The sequence below is a fragment of the Channa argus genome, chromosome 12 (genome assembly GCF_033026475.1).
Source record: "Channa argus isolate prfri chromosome 12, Channa argus male v1.0, whole genome shotgun sequence".
NCBI classification, from domain to species: Eukaryota; Metazoa; Chordata; class Actinopteri; order Anabantiformes; family Channidae; genus Channa; species Channa argus.
The window spans coordinates 24,516,931-24,539,692 of NC_090208.1; the positions used below are offsets into that span (position 1 = coordinate 24,516,931).

Consider the following 22,762-nt stretch of genomic DNA (forward strand, 5'->3'; position numbering starts at 1 on the left):
AATTAGAGAATTGCATAGGAGTGTGTTTCGCTTGTGATTACTACCCTATTTATACTGTAGACCGTAAAGTTACATGCAATATTTAACCACAGACTTATTCTGTATATGAGTTTTCTCTGTATTTCTAGTATCTTCTTTAAAAAAATAAACAAAGAAATTTGAGATTTATGGGGCTTTTTGTATAACATGAAATTTAGGAAAAATATATTAGGACCTGCTGCTGTTCACTTTAAAACATTATCATTTAACACTTTGTTTCTTTTCATCTAGAATACTGTACTTCTCCCCTTTTGTAAAGGTTTTACGAAAAAAGATGACTTTTTTAAAAATTCCTTTATTATGTTTCATTGGTTAATAGGGAACTTTTTGAAATTATTTTCTTACATGAGTGTTTTGTATTTTCTTTTTTCTTGCAATAGTTTGCAGGAGTTAGTCAAAGAAAAAAATTATATTTATAGAAATAATGTATATTTTTTCTCCCCTCTTGTCAATACAACTCACAAATGTAGTGAGAAATTGCAAAGTAATTGTTTTACTTGCAACTGTTTACAACAAGGTCCCCTGGGGCTTCCAGTTCTCATTATTTATATAGTGGATGAGAATATAGAAAGTAGAATAAATCACTCCTAAACATCAGCCTCTTTCTGATTTGAAAGTAACAGTGCTAATTTTTTCAGCACCTTCCAAAGTGCAGGTGTTTAAACCACCACTTTAAATTCTTTATTGAAGTTAAAGTACAAAAGTACAAATACTCCACTAAAAAACAAAGTAATGTAAAGAATGAGCTTATAGGTCTAGTCAACATTTGAACTTCTTTCTTCTTAGTTGGACCTTCACATCTCAAAAGAAACAAAATGTGGCAAAGAAAAGTAATAGTAAGGCCCAGTAAGACCAAAGCTACCAAGCAATTTGGTGTGGAAATAAAAATGGCACAGCTGGTATATCAGCCATTATCTGTAACCACTTCTCCTGTTCACGGCCACAAGGGGCAGGTCTCTATCCCAGCTGTCATAGGGTGAGAGTCAGGGTCCACCTTGGACAGTCTATCTCAGGGCCAACACAAACACACAAACACAGACAGACAACCATTCACATTCACATCTACGGGGAATCGAGAGTCACCAATTACTTAAAATGCAAAAAAAAATCTTTGTCAAATCTTTGTACTGGAGTACATGTAAATCAAATGAAGTGGAGTAAAAGTAAAAGTAGCCTAAAGTAAAGTAGAAAACTTTACTCAAGTACACTGCTTGGGTAAATGTATTTAGCTTCTTACCATCTCTGCTTTTTTCATACCTTTATTTTCTATGTTTCTTGGTCAATTTAAATTCTCTGGGAGAGCGTCAGCATTTAAACAAATGCTGTTTACATTTTCTATTTAATTTCCAGCCTAATTGGCTTTTGTGTCGGGCCTGTCATTTAGATTAAAACAGATTACATTGTTGCTGCAGGCTCCAATCTGTATTCCTGCAGCTTCACCCCTGTTTCCTTCTAGCACCACACACTGTCACACATGCACACACACACATTTCCAGAGAGATATAAAATATTTAAACTTAGGTTCCAGTTTAGAAGGTGCAATTACCAACTTTGTGCTGACAATTGAGGTCAGGGAAGGTGCAGAACAGTGACCTATTTTTAAGATGATCACTACATTTGTAATTTGACAACCTTCCAAATCGACTGTGAGTTTTACAAGCATCACATGTTTGAAGGATTCATTTTGTTACCTATTATTAAAGTTGATTGAACTATTCAGCCATTTTCAGGCTCACATATATGTACAGTGTTGTCCTTTAAAGTATTTTTGTTCAAATCACCCCCCTCAAAAATGGGGGTTTGTAGACATTGACACACTGTTATGAAATAGTATTTTTGCTTCTAAACTTCACTAAAACTAAAATGCTTGGATTTTCAAGGTCTTTGAAGAGAAATGAAAACTTTAAAATAAGAGCAACATGTACAAAAAATCTGTTTGATATTGATAAAAACATTTTTAAGTTCTGTCCTTTTCTTCCCCCTATCTATTCTGTAAACTTGCAAACCTTCTGCCCTCACAGCCATTAACAATTCAAACTGACTCTGCTCTTGTTCTACCACTCTGGACACCTGAGTGCACTGATCTGAGACCAGCTGAACCAACAAACATCTCAATTTTGCTCTCCTTCTATTTATTCCCCTGCAGCAGCACCGGCAGAAAAGCTCTGACACGTAAATAAGTAACAACACTCACCTTTTCAACACTGATACTGCTCATCTGTCTCTAAGACCAGAAGCTTTTCTATAAGTTTCTGCTTAAAAAAATATGTCCAACCCACTCTCCAAAAACCCATTTTTCTGCAGATTGTGTTTACAGCAGAACTGAGCCTTCAGTATTAAATTTGGATTTAATTTTGAATCATTTAGTATTTAGTATTTTGAATCAAATACTAAATACATTTAGACATGAACGGCACCACCAGGTTCATGTAATGAACAGTTGCACGTAAACTAAAACCAAAACGTCTTCAACAGATGGCTTCAAAATATATTTATGGGCATTTGGAGGTTTAGCTCATCTTAGATTCACCATTACATTAATGAAACATGTGCCTGGGCAAAAACCAAATTGTTAGATATCTGTGTTTTTAAATAGTTTATTAAGTAAAATTTTCTTTGCAGTAAAACATATCAAATGAAATATGGCACTAAATGTTGACGTAAGACACGTTAAATTACAAATATTAATTTCTGTTAAAAAATTAATCAAATGACCGTGAATAAACTTCCCAGACCACATCACAATGTAAACCCTCATGAAAGCCCATACCTGCTTTGGTCACACCTGCTTTCAGTTTTCTGCTGCAAATGACTGGAATCATTTGAAACAAACCCTAAAGCTCATCTCTTTTATTCCACTTTTTAAAGAATTCAGTACAAACAACAGTCCAAGATTGTTGCACTTGTTTGTAAATATCCACTTTTTAATATGCGTCATTGTATATAAACTGCACTGTCACTATGAATGCTTGGAAATGTTTTTTGGTTTTTGGTTTAGATCCCAGCTTTTGTATCTGTCCTTCATGCTGCCTCTTTGTCAGGTTGTTATTGTAAATGAGAGTTGGTTCTCATTTAACTTAACTGATTAAATAAATATCAACTTAAAAGTCAACTTAAAATTAGTGGAATGAATTAAATTCTGAAATAAATTAACTGATTTCCAGAAAAGTTTACAAAAACAAAACTCGTGTATTAGCAGATTTTCCATCATGATACTTACAGTAAAAACATTCATAGAATCTGAAAGGGGTGAGATTAAATAAGTTAATGCTTCTTCTCCCTCATCTTCAAATGTGTTGAAAATGGATTTGGCTTCATGTTTGTTTTATGTAAATATTGATTTTCTTCTTTTCCTTTTTGTCCTTTTTTGTACTAACAGCTTGTATTATCATTTTTTCCTTCTTTTGGTTTACATATTTGAAATACATAAAACACGACGGCAGTTTTTCTTTTAAGTACATAGTATGTATAGATTTTTTCCCACAACAATCATTAGAATGCTAACGAGGATAAAAAGTAGTGTTGTGTTCATCGCCGCCCGCAGACACTTGTGGGACCTACCTTAGCTGTTGTGTTTATACTGGTTTTGAACAGCTTCAACAGCTGCAGCTCTACGTCATGACGAACAAAGAATCGACTCTTCAAACTCAGATATGTGAAACAGATGGAAATTTCCTGATTTTGAAGTTACAGTGGGCAACATTTCTCTTTTTTTTTTTTTTTTTTACAGAAATATGCTCCAGCCCATGACACACACTTGGTGCAGAGATATTCACTTTTACTGACCAATCAGAGAAGAGCAACAATTTCTGCAGGATTAAAAAGTTTATCCGCATTATTTGTATTGAAATTTAATAACGATGACCACAGGAAGAGCTTGGAAGAGTGTGGTGAAAGCTTTATGAAAGCAGGGAGAGGGAGGACTGTGCAGAGCAGAGAAGAGTCTTTTATGTTAATGGAACACAACATGTTGCCTAGTTTTACTAAACTAAAATGGTTTAAAGAAATAGTTTCTACCAGATTTCCTAGTAAAGTCAACCAATGGGGGGAATAGGGATGTGCACTGTTATCCAGTCACTTACATATAGCACATTGTGTATGCACAGCACTTTATGTTCAGTAAAACTAATCTGCATGACAGAGCAGGATTTTGTGTCTGCAGCTTAACGTCAGCATGAAGAAAAGGTAAATCTTCTTGTTTGACCTGAAGAGACATCAGACCCCCCACAAATCCTAAATCACGTTGTCACGGGTTAATCCAGCCTCTAGCAATAATTGGATTGCAGGGCCGGCCACGGAGGAGAGATATTACTTAGTGGGATCAAATTTGAACTATGACCTCTTAGCCAGGTGGCCACCAACACACTGACAGTGAGGAGCCACAGCGGCCTGACAGCAGCATGCAAATCTGGTACTGTGATTTTTTTTTCCTTCCACTGTTTAAGGTCATCTGAAAGTTTTTTCATGATTTATATTGGCATCAAAGATTAAATAAAGGAACTCACAAAGACAAACCCCGGGGGGAATTCAAGCACGTCCGGTTCAAAGCGGATTGACTGGGGAGTCACAGGATTTAGTAAATCATCACTGGTCCATCTGCTCACGGACATGTAGTGAAGATGTGAACTGGAACCTTGAACACCTCATTCCTCGTGGGGGCAGGCAACTGGGGGGTCCCAAAGTGATGTGGCCTTTTAACCAAAGATGCATGGTTGTTCCCTGCAAATGGGGGCCCAGTGAATGTACCAGATGCACTTTAGTTGCCCTTCAGACAGTCGCTGAATCACAGGGTTAAACACTGCTATTCTAAAAATAACTTCCCACATCTTCTGAGTTTGGGAGAGCTACACTGAAAAAGTAGAGAATAAACATGCAACTCATTGACCTTTAAAACTCACTGATTGATTCCAGATTACTGAAACATCAGAGACGGTTATTTTTTTAAAGGTTATGACAAATATTTTGCATGAGAGGATTCGCACTTTGAGAATGCTGATGAAGGCTCTGAGAGAACAGCAGAGGAGCAGATCATTGTAAAACACTTCTAAGCTGTGTAAAAAGCAAATAAATGAATCACAGTGATCTGAGAGCACAGTACTTCTCTTCAGTCACTTCCGTATAAAGGGATAATCAGTAGCAGACAACTAAAGATTAGTCTTTGAAATACGTCATTTGCGTACATTTAAAACGTGACTTCCCCCTGTGGTGACATCGAAGACGGACAGAGTATTTGGAGCTTGGTCGCAGGACGCTGCAGCTGCAGGACAGCAGGTGGCACCGCTGCTCCGTTCTGTGGATCCCGTTTGGCACGGAGACGCGTCCACGTTGTTCCCACTGTCTGCTTTCGCTCCAGTTCCCCTCCCTCCGTCTCTATCTCTCACTCTCTCTCTCTCTCTCTCACTGCTTTACACTATCCACCTATCTATCTTCCACAACCATCAGCAGTCTCTCCATCAGTCTCCGCGACACAAGCGCTACTACGGCGCAAAGCATGGCACTTCTGCGCCCCAGAGAACCGGCCTCAGCTGCTGCGCACCTCTGCGTCTTTCTCTTGACCGCCTCGGCCTGGATGGCACAGCCGGGTCCCGTGCGCTGTGACACCGGGGCTTTAAACCGACGCGGCGGGGTGGACCGTACGTTTGACATGGGCGGCGGAGACGGAGGCTCCCCGCCGGGCTTAACGAGGGAAGGTGACGAGCAAGCCGTGGGCTTGGACAGCTCACCCCGCTTTAGGAGAGCACTGTCCCGGGAAAAACAAATGTCCCTGCTCAGCAGCTCTTTCGTTCTCAAAGGAGATGCGACCCACAACCAAGCGATGGTCCACTGGACAGGGGAGAACAGCAGCGTAAGTAACATCCCCTCCTCGTCCTGTCCCGTCACGATCTGCTACTTCACGCATCATCCCTACCATGCCCCTCTTTGTCACCTTCCACCATCCACCACTTCAGCCACAGCACACACCACCAGAAACAAGTTATTGTTCTTTCAGTGAGGCTGCCGCTGCAGACGCACACAGCGCGGCGTGGTGTGGTTTTACGCATCCAGGTGGTCCCCTTGTACTCGGTGGATGAAACCAGGCACCGAGCTTTTATTACACATGGCTTTTCAATGTCGGGGCCCGACAGACAAACCATTACATTGTTCCATTACATCATGTGTCGGCCCAGGGTCAGGAGCATCTTGTTATTGTCTGTTTACGCTGCGCTGCGCAGGGAGTTCAAAGTCAAACTCATTATTGTGTGTGTTCATTGTGGAAATGTCTCTTTATATTTAACTGCAGTAAAATCAACACATCCCACAGTTTACCAGGGAACCCTTTTAATGCTCAATTAGTGACCCTGGGTGGGTCCCCTGGCCTCAATTTGAGAAGCACAATAATAAGCACTCAGCTACTGTGTAAGATAACATTTAGAAAGCGTCCGAGAATCCGCCTGTGAGCGCACGGAGCCAGTGTGACAACAAATCAGTGCTCTATTCGAGTCATGAAGCCATGACTGAAATATCATGGAGCTTTTTGTGCAGTCATTTATTTTTGGTTGGAAACTGGATGCTTTCAGACCTTTATTGTCCCTTCCTATCTAAATAGTTGCAGTCAAGTAAATTTCAGCAGAAGGCATAGAGTAGATATGAAAAGTGCCTCTGGGTTTGAAGAGTGATGTCACTGTAGACAAAAATAGCACAACATATCATTCATCCACTAATGTCCTTATCAATATTCCTTTTGTAGTAATGCTTAAAGAAACGTCCATTGGAGATGACAAACCATAAAGTACGATAAGGTCACTGTGTGAGTGCTGTAAAGATTTTTACGTTGGGCCTGGGCGAGTGAGAGCAGCTACACTATGTAAACAAGAGCAGTCTTTGTGATGGGTATCGACAAACACCCGGGGGGGTTTGAGTGGTGGTGTCTGGTAGGGACATCACTTGCAATCAGAGCCTTTTTTGTCAGTGTGACACGCTGTTGTTTTACTGGCAGCGGCTGCAGGCGCATCTGCAAAAAACAAAAAAAATAAAGGAAATAAAATGAATGAGGGGGATAATGTGCTAACAAAAGTTATTTGGCTAAACTTAAACTTAGCGAGAGATTTATGGTAAATTGGGTAACTTGTTGGGCTTTACCACATGAGCTTTGGGACACCAGACGATCAGAACTTTTAAAGGAACTGGTGTTTGATTTTTCCTTTATTTAACATGTTGGGAATCTAGCGCTGTGTGTGGATTGTCTCTGCTTAGAAGAAGATAAAAATATAAAGAGAACTCAAGTGATACTAGTAGCTATTTTTAGTGCGCTACAACACCAGCACCCTGCTAAAATCCTTGCCAACATGAGTGAATAAGTACAGAAGTCAAGACAAACAGCACGGATTCGTATTTTTTTTTGATGAAATTTCAATCCTACTCTCATCCAAAGTCATTTCTAAGGATGAGGCAACACAACTAAATAATGATTTGTGGGATCCTAGCACTTTGGTATTTAACAAGGGGCATTTAAGTAATAAAAAAATGACATTTTCCCGCTGGACTACGGCCTTTCTCGTGATGAACTTTTCCATCTCAACCGACTCTTTTTTTTTTCTTTTTAATCGAGGTAATGGGTCCACAGGGATTCTACTGCTCAGGCTCTACCAGCTATAGGAACTTTAAGTTTGACTTATCCTCAATTAACTTGGCGCGCTACTCAGAAAGGTCAATGAGACCGAGTTCATCTCAGACTAATAAACATAGACAAATGGTGACATTCAATTTCTCTAAGGCTGACATTTATGAGCGACACACAGATTGATGGGTGGGAAAAATGAACCTCTCTTCTTCCATCATTTGGTTTTTCGAGTGTTTGAGGGTTCGGATGCAAGTGTAAATGATGAAGGGTCAACAGTGCAGAATCACATGAGTCTTGATGAATTGCCAGAGGTGTAGTAGCCAACACCTGAAGATTGCTAATATTTTCTAGACAGTCCCCTCCAAAAGTATTGGATCTTAAACCCAAACGTCTTCAGTGTACATCAAAATAGAAATGGAATGTTGCCCTCTTAACACTTTTTAAAGAGACTGTACATTTTAAGTGCATTTATTGGCTGTTTTTGTCTTTTATGTTCAGCTAATCACCACATCTTTGCATGTCATCTGTGTACTGTGTGTTTGGGTACTTGTCGACTCCTGTTTCTTACAAGACTTCAAAGTGGAGGATTCATTTTCCAACTAACTTCATTGTCAACGTGCTGTTATTGAAAACAGCTCATGTACTCTCCTCTGTCCCTGTAGCTGTGATGGTGACAGCCACTTTACTTTCAAAAGACTTGATTGGCCAATTAAAAAAAAAAGCTTTACCCCAGGCATCCTGTAGAAATGTTCTTGGAGTGCAGCGATATACGTTGAAGTGTGTGTGTGTGTGTGTGTGTGTAATGACGTGTGTTAAAGCCATAGCGTGCAGATATGTCAGGTCAACAAAAAAAGAAGTGTATTTGGATTAATTATAAAAAACTATAAAATATAATTATAAGTGTCACATACCTGCTTTCCATTCAGGATCTAGATCATCTGCATCTAAGAATCCAAAACTGGTGAGGTCAAAGGTCACAATATTCATGAACCCTAGAACAAGCAACCAAGAGAGAATTTCCAAAGAACAGAAATCAGAAAAGAAATACTCGGCTCATTATCCAGCATGTAATTGTACATAGTAAATCTGCTCGTACGCTACATCTCTCATTAAGTAAATATCAAAGTTCGTGAAAGCAGCAGGGTTGTTTTATCACTCGGTTTCAGGCTGGAGAAATTCCCTTATCCGCTTGAGCTGAGTCATTTCTCCATTCAATGCGAGATTTAAACCTACCTCTGGTGCTATTATGGTTATTATGAATGTATTCAAGCTGGTTTTCACAGAGATCAACTGCCAGCTGTTATTATTAATGAGAAGCGCCTCCATTTCCACATATATCCAGGAGAAAAAAAAAAATTGCTAAATTGCTTTTGCCATTCCACTACCTAAACGAATTTCCTCCAGTTTTTTTTTGAAGAACGCCATGTTGTGAGTTTCTGTTTGTACTCTTTTCTTTGTCCGTTTGCTCCTAGTGAGGTTCACTGCTAACATTAGCAGGAGGGGGAATTTTCAAAGAAAAGCACCACAGGCTTATAAGACCTGGATAGTGTGGCAATGCGGCCTTTCCATAGCTGCATGAATTTCTAATAAAAAGCAACAGCACACATTTGTGCAACCTAGTCATAAATAGCCTATCAATTCATTGATTTTCAACTTTTTGCCAATGGGTTTTGTCTGGAAGTACACATAGAAATGGTATTACCGTCCTTCTGCCTTTCAATGGATATTAAAATAGCTGAAAAACTGCTCCAGATGACATCCTCAGGAGGAATTTTCAGTTCAGATAATGTCATCTAGTTGCTCATATTGTGGAGGCTGTAGTCTTGGTCGACTTCTTCCTCCAGAACTCATCTTCTAAAATTAAAAACTCCTTCAGATTATGTCATGTAGGGGAGTTCTTTTTATTTTAAAGATATTTTAATATATGAAAGAAAGATGAAACACCATAAGGCTACTTCTGCTCCCTTTCCCAAAACGAAAGCCTTAGGAAAGATGCTAAAAATATTATATGTGTATATATATATATATATATATATATATATATATATATATATATATATATAATATAAACTTAAAATAAAAGATGCAGAGGTGGAAAATGCTGAGTTTTATATATCTACAGTAGTTTTATAAGCTCCAAATTGCAAAATCCTGCACTTCTTATAGTGCAACTCAATAGCATATGTTTATTGAATCATTCTACTCAAGTCTTTAAAAAAAGAAATAAAAAAAAAGTCCACTTTCTAATATTTTCTGACATTTGAGCACTAATGCTGCTGCTACTATTGGAGACCATAAGACGACAGCACATAGAACAGACAGCCAGTGGACTTTCCTTTCAGATTTAGTCCACTATTTCCTAAGGTCGAGAAGAAAGTTCATTTTCATTCTCATTTTTGTCTTCGGAAACATTTGACTGATCACACAGAAATTTTCAGTATTCAAAGCAGTTTAGGGACTCTGGGACGTTATTTAGAGTAGAAAACAACACAAAACCCGTTGTACTAGTCCCTGACTCTGATATAAACATGCGTGTGGTGTTTGCGGGAGTCCCCACAGACATCCTGGGATGGAACGTGAGGTATGAGCCTTGTGAATGAAGAGAGCCTCCACTATTAAAGGACTCTCTTTGTGTGCGTGTGCCTCCTCTCTCTGACTTGCTGACTGGCCCCAGGGAACTCTGAGCTGTGTTCGTCTTCCCTGTATTTCTGTCTCCTCTCTATGATGATGAACAATGTCACTGTGTGTGTGTGTGTGTGTGTGTGTGTCCAATGTGTGCATCTGTAACGCTGAGGAAACAGCCCAACATTTAATAGTGCTTCTCTATTTTGTGTGTATCGATTGTTTAGCAGAGAGATGGATTAGACGTCGGCGTACGACTTGCACCTTATTTTTAAATTTGTGGGTGTGTGCCTGCCTGTGGGGGTTGCTGATAACTGGCGGCCTGTCCCACAGTAGCCTAAGTGATTAATGGGCGGCAAAAGAGGCACTGACAGGCCAAACTCCCATCCCAACCTTCAGCCCCCATATGGGAGTTGTGGGTAATTCCTGCCACTTCCTGGATTAAAAGCTCTCCTGGGTAGAAATAAGTGAAAGTGGAGAAGAACGCTGAATTTATTGACTCATAAATTCTCAAGGATTTACAGTAAGAAAACAGCACGAAGCTGCATCACTTGAAACCACAGGGTCTGTCGATTTTAATTGATAAAATAATTCTCTTTCAGTTGATTTTGTTTTCTTAAATGCAAAGACTATTTCCTTTTTCATCTTCCCTCTGCTTCCCATCATCCCTTTGGTTACCTTGCCAACCAACAACATCGGATTGCGAGCATCATTGTAGCCAAGCGGGTCAAAGGATTATCTGCCTGCAGTATAAATCTAATCTAAACCAGGCATTGGTTGAATTTAAATTGGATATTTTAGAAGGAACCATAATGTTTCATAATAAGGTACTTGCCTTTATTTGCATAGCAAATCATGACTCGTGCAGGTGAGCACACACACATATAAGCTATACCACACCCAGCCATGTTCTCTCACCCTCTCTCTCTATCTCCAAACACACAGTATCCAGGTTTTCAGGGTCCTGACTTAATGTGAATGGCATTTGTTCATTTGGCCCCTGGTTGTTCTGCAGTTGAAAATTGTTTGCACATGTGAGTCTTTGTTGTCAATTATCTCGTCTGTCCTCGTACGTCTTGCTTGAAGAGATGCTCCAAAACCCCGCTTGTAAATCATCAGACTTTGCTTGCTTCCCCTCTTGTCTCTTTTTGAATGTGAATCATTCACCGTCTCCAAATTACAAAGCACAGTACCACTGCAGCAGGCTTTCCAACCACCATGGCTGTCAGTACACATCTAAGCACAGCAGCATTTTTCTGCTATGTCAGATGGCTCCTGGCTTTCTTTTTATGGATGATTGATGGCTGCTATCAATTATGTCACTTCGAGTGTTTAAAACAAGCGCATAGTCACCACAGGCCACATAGGAAGTATTCACAACAGCTACAGTAGTGGGTAGTGAAAAAGTATTAACATGTCTCTAAACTGAGCCACTGCAGCACAATCCATCTAGAAATTCTGTATGTTCTAAATATGGATGGGAGTCAAATATTTTAATGGAGCAAGGACCATTTTCCACAGTGGAAAAGTAGTCGAAACAAAATGTACTTCAAGCACGTCACGTTAGGCCTTAATTGTTTATCTGGCAACTTCTGGTAACCAAATCCTTTAGTTTAAAATCGAGGAAATTTAGACAACCACTGGACAGGAAGGATATAAGATTGTAAAAACTAAATTCTGAAAAGTAACTACAGCTTTCAAACAAATGTAGTGAAAATTTTCCTCTGTGAATTCACATACTAGCAGCACAAGCACCTCCAACTTAAACACAGTAAGTGTATAATATTAGTTTTTTTGGGGGAACCTTGGGAAATGTCTTGTTCCTTGCTCAGAATTAGTTTGTGTTTTTTTTGTGGTCAGAATTTCGCTGTGTGGTCTTAGAGTTTAGCTGCAGTATTTCCTTCTCAGTTGGTAGAGTGGCCCCGCCCGCCGACCATGGGGTCAGTGGTTCGCACCTTGTCCTCCCCAACCATGTCAGAGTGTTCCTGGGCAAGACACTGAACCCCCAACCGGCAATTCCAGCTGTGCAAGTACCGGTCCTGAGTCTGGTAGAAATCGGGGAGGGTTGCGTCAGGAAGGGCATCCAGTGTAAAACTGTGCAAAATCAAAATGCCGACAAGTGATCCGCTGTGTCGACCCTGAACTTACAGGATAAGCAGAAAGGACAGAAATTGCTGATATAAATATAAAGTGTACACAAGCTATAGAAAAATACTTCCATCATATTTGCATATCTTATCATATTTTTATCATTTATGAGGGTTACAAACAGTGTGATTAAATTGAATCTTTGTTGTCTGCCTTTTGAAATGTCACCATCAGATAAACAGATATAAAAAGGTCTTATTCAAACTAAAAACATAGTCTCGTCTTCCAAACAGTGAAATGTAATCCAACTATCGGGCATGAAAGACAGTCACTGGAAGACAGTCCTGGCTGTGTAGCAAGACTGTATGATGGATACTGTATTTTTGTGTCCGACCTGTTGGCAAAGTTGGCACAGACTGCAAAAGCAGGTTAATTGTCTGAAACATAAAAGAACTGTGGATGATCAAGCTGATCCATCGATAAGATCTTCCTCCTAAGCCTCTCGCTTATTACGGCCTCAACCCTGGCGCAGCAGTGCTTTGTGCAACTTGGCAGTAGGTGCTGTTTGTCCCTTCGACGACATGGTTGTCTTGCTAACGAGACTTTGGGAAAGTACACGGAGCAGCGTGCTACTGTAGTGTTGCTGTCCAATTAACTGTTTAGTGATTCCAGGTGCATGCTGGTGTTTGCCTTACAGGTTGTTATGAGGCTGCAGGGCTGAGAGATTCTTGTTGGTTTGATCCTGCCCTGGCGTATGTGCATGAGGAAAGTCTGTGTGTATTTGGAGGATTGTTCTTCTGTATTTTCCATAACATGCAAATCAACATTTTTGTGTATGCGTGTGTGTGTGTGTGTGTACGACTGTGTGTGTGTGAGATGAAGCTGTGGGGTAGCAAGCGACAGTCAAAAGAACTACTTGGCAAGCTATGGCTCGCAAAGAAAGCCCCCTCAACTTCAACATCCAAGACATACTCTGAACTTTAATTCCTTTGGTACGGCGCTAAAACATACCCAGCGTGCTTTCATTGTTTTACCAGTTTTGTCCCTGTAAACACACGACTTTCCCTTTTCTCCCACGTTCTCTGTTGTTTTGTGCTCGCCTCATCGTCCTCTGCAGTTTGGCTGTCATGGATGAAAGTTCCTGCTCACGTTGCCCTGGCAACCCACACTGGAATCCTGTTGGGGTCTTCCAGTGGTTTGGTTCCTGATCTGAATTCAGAGTGGCCCCTCGCCTTGCAATTCTTCCTGGTTCTGCATGTTTCCTGTATGGCTCCAGCATAAGTATATGCCACTCATTTGGAGGCTGTCAGGTGAAATTTCAGTATCTCCAAAAGTCAACTATTGAGGAACCATGGAAAATCCGGCCTCCCATTATAGATTTTGTGCTTTTACTGCATTTGTTTATTACCCAAGTATTGACCTTTCTTCCACCTATTTCCACCCACAACCAACTGACAAAATGCGCTACAACACAATGGAACTGTTCCGGGAGCAACTGATACAAATCTAAATGTTCTTCACTTTCTAGTGTCCCCTAGGAACATTGCCATGACAGTTTTCTACAATGTTTCTTAATGTTCCGCCTGTGTTGTCAAATTGACTGAAATTTAGTTAGCTTGTGTTTTCTTGCTTTGCAGTGCCATGAGTTCTCAGGTTGTCTTCCTGGCAGCACAGAGCAGAGTTGTTAGCGCTGCTTCCTCACAGCTAGGTTGCGGGTTTGCACGCTGTTCACCGTGCTTGGTTGGGTTTCCTCTGCGTGCTCTAGTTTACTCGCACAGTCCAAAAACATTGCATTTTACATTAATCGGTAAATGTAAAAAAATGTCAGTAAGTGTGAATATGAGTTCAAATGGTTGTCTGTCTGTGTATGTTTCTCTGTGGACCTGAGATAGACTGGAGACTTGACCAGGGTGTACCCCGCCTCTCACCCAGTGACAGCTGGCATAGGCTCCAGCCCCCCGCGATAAGCGGTGACAGATAATGGATGGATGCATGTGTGTTCTCCATTTGCGATGCTGTTCATGTCCCCAGAATATGAAGAGTCTTGGTCATCGTCTCACCAGCATTTCATTTGAGAAACCAGATAAGAACCTGGGGCCAATTAGCCACAAATTAATTTTAATTTATTTAGTACATTCGTGATCCCCCGAGGATGATCCTCTTAGCTTTTATTCAGCCTTTTTTTTCCCTCTCCAAACCTCTTTTTGAAAAAGGGTCAATCTTTAGTGACTTAAAATTACAAAAGCACATTTATTCTCCACAAAGGAGAATATGTTTTCCCTTTGAACACTGCACACATTTTCTTTTGCCCTTGGAGGAAAATGGGAGCTTAATACAAAGAATACCCCATAATCTAATAAGCCATAAAATTCACAAGTATATTCATGCTCCCAGGAAGAATAATCGTTAATATTAATGACAACATGACATTTTCTAATGGGGCACCTTCATCCACACTTTACATTTTAGATTACACTACATTAATTAGTTTCTAAAAATAGCTAAATTAACTTTAATGTCTTAAAAAATGAAACTGAACATAAAATGACCATAAAATGACCAAGGTTGGACCTTTGTCATCTGAAAATAACAATATGTAGCTATACAGTACACAAGTTCTAATGGCACTGGCTCTGCAAAAAGCTTTTTCATATATTGTGTGTTTGTGAGGGGGTGGAGTGAAATGTGGGCACCTGCCTGCCTGCAGCTACTATAGGTGCAGTGGGAAAGCTCTTCCTATAGAGTCTCTCAGAGAGTTGTGAAATGCAGCTCAGCAGGGTTTCTCCAGTATTTCATCCTCTCAGGAACTCTTTAAGAGATTGGATCTTCCTTCCTTTGGAGCTAAGCCGTCCCCACTTTCTAATATCAAACCCTGCCTATGTGGACCACAACTCTCACCAGGGATCTAGGTATTTTTGGTTTCCGTCTTAAGTCAATTGCACAACAACAGCGTGAAGCCTTTCCACAAGAGCCAGTTATAGATACACGAGAGAGTGCGAGTCTGTGGCTATGATCGGCTGAGACAAATATAAAAAGATTTCTGTGGTTGGGACTAGTTTAGATTAGTTTGAATTCTGCAGGCATGTTCAGTTTCATCCCATTTTCATATTGCTTTTTATATTTTTAAGCACTAATTCGCAGTCATGCGTTCATGAAGTGAACTATGTTATTAACAGGTAAATTGTTACATTTTTAACAGACTTTCTTTCATCTTCAAATTTAGTAATGCGTCTATCAAATTTTGTAGTGTAGTGATTACATAGGGAATATTTTATTTTGAAATTCTTTTTACCATCATGCTGGGGCTACAGAAATCAATGCCAGCACGTTGTTGAAGGCATTGCTCAGTGAACAATTGACATTTCTATTCCAATGTGGCTCTGTGGTGTGTTTTACTGCTACACTCATGTCCTATGTTCCCCGCTAGCTTAAGTTTGTCTTCCCTGCCACCCAAATCTTACCACAATTGACGTTCTCGCCAACCTCACTCACACCTACAACCTCACAAGGCAACTTGAAGCAGTAAAATGGGAATTAGCATGTGTTGATGGATGTGAAGCTTGCCAGTAATAATTCTTTTCCCTGGAAGTAAAATAAAAAAAAAAAAACATGGACTGAATGTTTGTGAGTCATGTTGATAGCAATTAGTGCACCGGCGTATCAGGGGAAGGGTGGTGGTGGTGAGTGTGTGGGAGGCAAAAAAGCAAAGAAGGGAGAAAGAAGAGAGAGCTCACTCTTCAGTACAGCCTCTTTCATCTAAACTCTGCGTGTACCTTAACAAATGTGTTGTCAAAAACAGCAGTTGTTTTACATGGAACAGACAAGGCCGTGCGCTGTGATCTGATAGCTGGCAACAATTCCAGCTTTAACTTCCTCTGCTGGGCTTCCGGACTCTGTGGTACCTCCATCTCTCTCTCTCTTGCTCTGTGTCTCTCATCGTCTCTATCTGCATTACATTTGCTTGATTGGAAGACGACGTGTGTCTGCGAGCAAGAATAAAGAGGCAAGGCAGCGACAAATTGAATTATTGTTTGGAGTGCTGCTTGTCACAACAATAGCATCAGGTGATTTCAGTCTTCTTGCGGCATGAAAGGGACCGATGGGACGGCAGCCACTGGGTTCCTAAAAATAGTCTAATGCGCAAACTAAAGGGGGTAGTTTTGTGGTTTTTAATATCCAGGTTAGTCATCTGAGTGTTGCTCAGGTACGAATTCATGCACCAGCATTTTCTTCACTAGCATCTAAAGATAGAATATGCTTAAGGCTTCCAGTGGTCAGGAGGAGAAGATGAGCAACTAACATAACATATCAAATTATCTAAAACTAGGAAAAAGAGAAGATGCAATAAAAATGTTTAGTTTAGCGAAAGACTGTGCACCAATAAAAGAAATACAACTTAGCCATCAGTGTATTTAATATGTCTAACGTTTAGTGGACGCGTAGACAACAGCTGCGTCAAAGGTGTCACAGTTCACATACTTCCTCATATACTTTGCATATGTGGAAACGATTTAAAATGTTATCCACTAGAGGGCAGACTAGCACCTAATCTTCCCTGAACAACTATTTCTTTCTCGTGAACTTCGACTTTTCTACAATATAAACAGAAACCTAGGCAACACTTGAATCAACATTAAGATCACGGCAGAGAAAATGCCAACATACAGACATACAACGATATGATAAAATTTCATTGTCAGTGTTTACTAAAATTGGTTTCGCAATATCACAAACAGCACCTAAATTACAATTACTAATTCTATCTAAAGCAGCAGACTCTAGGGACAACTTGGCGGTTTAGTGTCTTGCCCAGGGGCACTTCGACTTGTACCCAGGAGGATTGGGAATCAAACAGCTGACCCTGTGGGTCGTGGATGACTCCTCTAACAACTGAGCGACAGCTTCGCCGCAGCAACAGTGATCGCAAGTAGCTTTGGTTCACATGTCATAAAGTCAGAAGAGGTATGGGAAGTTGTTGACAAGCTAAATATCTTTTACTACATCACTTTCCGTGTTTGTTACAGTGATAAAAAAAAAATCACCGTACTGCTAAAATGACTGCATCATTACATCTTGTGTAAGCGTAGTGTTAATTTCTTACAATGTGCATATCCCTGTGCAAAAAAAAAAAATTAAAAATAAATATTTGTTTAACCATTGCCACAAATCAACACAGCTCAGTCACAGGAGGCTTTGATGACCACTAGAAGCCAGTAATGAAAAACCATCCATCCATGATCTTAAAGCTTTCTCCCTCTAGTGGTCATGGTGGGGCTGGAGGTGTGAGGTGTGGTCCACCTTGTACAGGCCTTCAGTCTATCTCAGAGCCAACACAGAGAGACATACACAGACAGACAACCATTCGCACCTACGGGCAATTTCGAGTCACCAGTCAACTCTAACATGCATGTCTTTGGACGGTGGGAGGAAACCGGACTTCCTGTGGGAAACCGACACAAGCACAGGGAGAACATGCAACCTCCACACAGAAAGGCCGCATTCATCACATGGATTCATACTGGGCTCCTTCTAACTGTGAGGCAGCAGTACTAACTACTCCGACAATGTGCTGTCGCCGTGTGAATTCATTGAAACAAATGTACTCGTGGTGTATAAAGGATTACAGCTGCCTCACCTCCAAAACGTATTTGCAGTTGTAGTTGTAGATGCATTGGGAGGTCATTTTTTAGGAGACGGGGTGTATGTTGCATTATCTCAGTAGTTACAGCAGACACGCATTATTGTCTGTTCAGTTAACTAATGTTAGCCATTACTAACATTTAGCCATGTTATCTTATATAGCATATTTCTGCTGTTTATATCAAAATCATCATCGCCAAAAAAAGTTGCTCCAAGTATAACTTTCTGGAGTTTTACCATCTTGTATGTAAGCATCACAAACCACTCGGCTGTGTTTTGGCACCTACAGTAATATGCTTTCCATTCCTCCAACCAGACATCGTGGACTGTCTCATTGTTACATCAAGCAACACACTGCCACCAATTCAGTCCCTGGCGCTGATTTAATATATAGCAAACTCAAAAAAAGAAAGAAAAAACCCCACACACTCTAGCATCTCCCTCCTGTCCCGCCTTATTGTTCATGCCAGTGCTTTCTTCTCAAGTGCTGTTATTAGGGGGCAACTTCAGCAAAAATAATTCTGCCAGACCATCCAGCCAGTGACAGCCCTGCTCTGGGAGAAAAGAGCCATTTGATCCCCCAGCTTCCTCTGTGGCTGAACTGCCCTGTTTGTTATTGCAATGGGAACTTTTTTTTTTTTTGGTCTTTTTCTAACCGAGAGAGAAAGGTGGAGGTATGAAGGAGCACTGAAGTCTCCTTGGAATAATGCGTGTAAACACAGGCAGTGCATCACTCAGGTAATGAGATTCTCCACCCTCGAAGAATTGAACCCCCCCCCCCCCCCCCCCCCACCTTAGCACCTGAGGACAACAAACAAGCCCCTTTTCACACACTCACTATATTTGCGTCCTTCTTTTTTCCCTCCACCTTTCTTTAGTCTCCTTTTCCCCTCTGTGACTTTGGACAGGCTGTTTGTATGTAAATATGTCATTTGGAAGACCCCCTCTGCCAATTACTCACACACACACACACACACACACACACACACGGAAAAGTCCATAGAGGTTCAGGGCTGGAGCACTGAGGTGAACACCACTCTAGCGGGGCAGTAGAGGCCGGTAGAGCAAAGCTTGCCTGCCCTTTTTTAATTGATTGTGTGTATTCGAAAACAGGCCCAACTGGTTTCTCTTTTTCAGCGGTTAATCCTCTTTTTCTTTATCATCCTTTTCTTTTCATTTGCCTTTCAAAAACAGCTTAGTGCCAAGCCCTGCGCAAAACAGTAGCCGATTTCCGGAGTGTGCCATTTCTTTTCTTTCTCTGGGAAAGATGTTGTAAAGCCGCTTTTGCTGAGAAGCCCCATTTTGTTTTGTGGGATGATGGTAGGTCATTGTTGGACACGTTTGTCATTATCTATATCCAGCTCGATATGGTGGAATTCTGCACTATGACAGTCCTACAGTATGGGTAATCAAATTGGTCAATATTTGGTCAATTTAGCAATAAATCAGGCCAAAAAATAAATAAAAAATTTCACCTCCCTGACCATTATGACACAAAAGGACAATGGGAGTCTTTACAATTATTTTTGTGTAGCTGTTTGTTAACCTGCTGAACGTATTTTTTCAGAAGGATATAAGCTTAGAAATAAAGGAAGAAGAAAAACTCATATGACAACTCAGCACAAAACAGATTGGATAATGACTGACGTTCCTCCTGAGCTTTCTAAAGCTGTGAATGAAAATATTCTGCATGTGTGCCCCATACATACTTCAAACTGAGTCCTCGAATTACGGAAAAGCCAGAAGAACAAAACAATAATAATAATGAATTGTTAACCTTTCCAAAGCAGTAAATTACTAACGAAATGAATAAAATGTAGCTAAAATTAGTGCACAGCATTTTTAAGGCTCCAATAATGCTGAACAATAGATAGCATGTTTTACAGGGAAACATTATTAGAGCGACTCAATGTCAAACCACATTGTGCAGGTATCACAATAACATGGCTCAGTAATAAAAGAGTCCAGTTTGTAAACTGGTTTGTCTGCAGTCCAGACCTTCAAAGGCTGCTGCAAAGTTATTTATGTCTTTACTGTGGTTATACCTGTTTCTTTAACAGAAGTCCTACACAATGTATGAATCTGGCGAATCCAAAGAAAGCTATAAATAATTACCGGACCATAGATTTTTTGCAGCATGTCTTTACTTAAGCACAGTCTGCAAAGCTGATTTTGGAATGAAACAATCTGGAAGATATTCTCAGGCCCTGGAGCTTGTTTCTCTAACTGTGAGGGTAATGCTCAGTTAGAGTAACATCAAAACTGGAATCTCTTTACGCAACTGAAGAAAACTGTATCCATGATGATGAAACATGACACCGCAGTCTTCGTTTGACGCCCGTATATGCATGTGTGTGTTGCCGTGTCACTGTGTCCGGTCCTGTTACTCCCATTCAAGTGGCCCATAGAAAGAAAACGTTCTTTTCTGCAGCGTTACAGCCTTGTTAAACCCATTCCCTCTGCTTCCTCCCCCATTAAACCTTGTCTGTCTCATAGCCGGTTTCCAAATCCATTTCTCCTTCTTCCAGTTCTTTAGCCAGTAAAAGGAAGTCAGCCATTGGCAATCAGAACACAATGGCAAAGTAAAAGTACTTGCAAGTCACAATGCAGGCATGTTTGCATTCATCATTTATGCACCAGTTTGGCTACTCGGTTGGTGTATTTGATTATCGTATGGATAAGATACAGTGAACTTTTTCCTGCTTCTTTCTTCCCCTTTTACCTTATGAGTCCTTTTACTGGTTCTGGCATCCGACATGCCTGCTAGTTGCCAAGAAGCTGCCCTTTTTTCCCAGTCAGCTGCCACCACCGGCCCAACTCTCAGCGTGTTTAACACACTATGTGGGGAGTATGTGTGTTGTAGAAAAGGGGTGTTATGGCTGTGGCTTTTGTTTCTCCCCCCACATCCGTCACAATGGCTGCCAAAATCCCCATGACCTCATTCTCATTAGCACTGCTTCAACTACAAAGAACCAGGCTGGGGCTCATCGTTGAGTAGCACAGCTCCCGTATGGGCGATGCCCGCTGCATTTTTAAAAAGGGTTGAAGATTTTCTGCTTGCAGTAGAAAGCATCCACAAAGTCTGCTCGTGCGTAAACAGTGCAAAATTGTAGTCGTAGCGCGAGCTGCAGGTCTTCTTGAATGTGTCTCGAATTAGGGAAATTCCTTAATTCCTTAATTAAGCTGAGCAGTGGATACTCACCAAATTTGAGAAGTGGTGCACCTTGGAGAATGCAGACATGTAGACTGTTTTATGGCCGAATACCCATTCTAATTAATAAGTTGTACCTCGAGGCTGACAGCAGGGATGTTGAGTCAAGGTTTGCAGACAAACAACTTAATGGGTGGATAAATCAGTTGAATGCAGTGCTTCCTAGTGGCCTTTAGCCTTGTTTTTCATTTAGAAAAATGTGATTTCACACTACAATGGCATCTAACCTGCTGCCTTTCAGATAGTGGATGTTCTGTCATCCTAAATCCACAGAACATCCACGGCGTGTTGAGTTTATAGTGTTGTTCCCGCTGTTTCCACAATTTTCAATGTGCCATTTTTAAAACCTTCATACAGTGTGTGTGTGTGTGATCTTAACCGTCAGAGAGAGTCAGGATAAAAAAGTAAACCATCAGGCCTGCTGCAGGGGAAAATGAAGATAAAATAGCAAAATAAAGGATAATGAAAAGGTTCCCCTGTTCAAAATCTTCCACCCAGAGAGAGGATTATCTCTTAGGAAATATCTCCATCTTCAAGGCTTCGTAGTTTCTATCTTTATCTCTTATTCTTTGTTGGGGGAATCTCCACATTTCCTGCCACTCTTGTCTGATTTTATGCTCCATCACAACTAGCTTTACCTGGGGCCGAGATCCAACTTGGCAGGAGGTGGAGGGAGACCCTTGCTTCAACTCCCATCATGTACCTCTTTTTCCTGACCTGTAAATGTGCATATTTTCCAAGTCTGTATTGTTAAACACAGTGGTATCATCGGCGTATTGAGGTCATTGCCAGTGGGAAGAACAAAAATGCGGAAAGGGAAAATGAGCAAAGTACTTTGGGGAATTTAGGGGGGAACAACCTCATTATGCAGGTGACGGTCGCTGTGTGAAATGCCAGTTGGCTTCAATTAGCCTGCGTTGGCACCTGCACAACATGTGTGTCCCAATGGTGCCGCCTCTATTACTGCCATCACACGTTCTTATCTGTTTGGCAGATGGGGATGGGACATGGGATGCTAATGATGCCGAAAGGGGGTGAACACCTGACTCACAATCATAAGATGGTACAATAATCGGGGGGGGGGGATACATCTGTATCATGCAGCCGAGAAGGAAAAGGGCTTTTCGAAAATACCTCCCTGTTGTCACCAGCTGCATAGAAATAGTTAAAACGCAGAGTTGTACAATAGCATTGATATGCAGATGAATGTCCCTCACACCACTGGGAAGGGTGTAACAAATAAGACAGGCCTGTTTTGCTCCACTGTGGACAGGAAATGCTCACACATTAAGCATTTTTTCAAACCACCTCACATTCCTGTATATGGCTCTGCTCAGGCCCATTGTAAAAAACGTCCACCGCTTACTTTTTCAATTTAAAACACAATTCGCTGGTTGAGATAGAGCCCTGTGTCAGAGTACAAATCATCCCAGTGTGTCACAGAAATTGAATTTCCCATGAATACATGATTGGCTGTGATGTGCTCCCCAGTATGCGTGGCAGCTAATCCTCTGAGGTGGCGGTTGTGGGGTGTGAGCACAGGACGGCGAAGCAGGGGTCAC

At 40.9% G+C, this 22,762-nt stretch overlaps 1 protein-coding gene across 7 annotated transcripts in view; it reads left to right on the plus strand.

Annotated features, from left to right (window-relative positions):
* The first annotated feature begins 5,433 nt into the window (after nucleotides 1-5,433).
* sorcs2 (sortilin-related VPS10 domain containing receptor 2) overlaps nucleotides 5,434-22,762 on the plus strand; it is a 291,572-nt gene continuing 274,243 nt past the window's right edge. For 5 of the 7 annotated variants that reach the window (XM_067522966.1, XM_067522967.1, XM_067522970.1 and 2 more), the window contains exon 1: nucleotides 5,435-5,884. In XM_067522966.1, coding sequence (XP_067379067.1) covers nucleotides 5,531-5,884 — 354 coding nt within the window. In that variant the 5' untranslated portion in view covers nucleotides 5,435-5,530. Of the gene's footprint in view, nucleotides 5,885-22,762 lie in introns of all 7 variants that reach the window. The other 2 variants (XM_067522965.1, XM_067522964.1) reach the window with 1 other exon arrangement.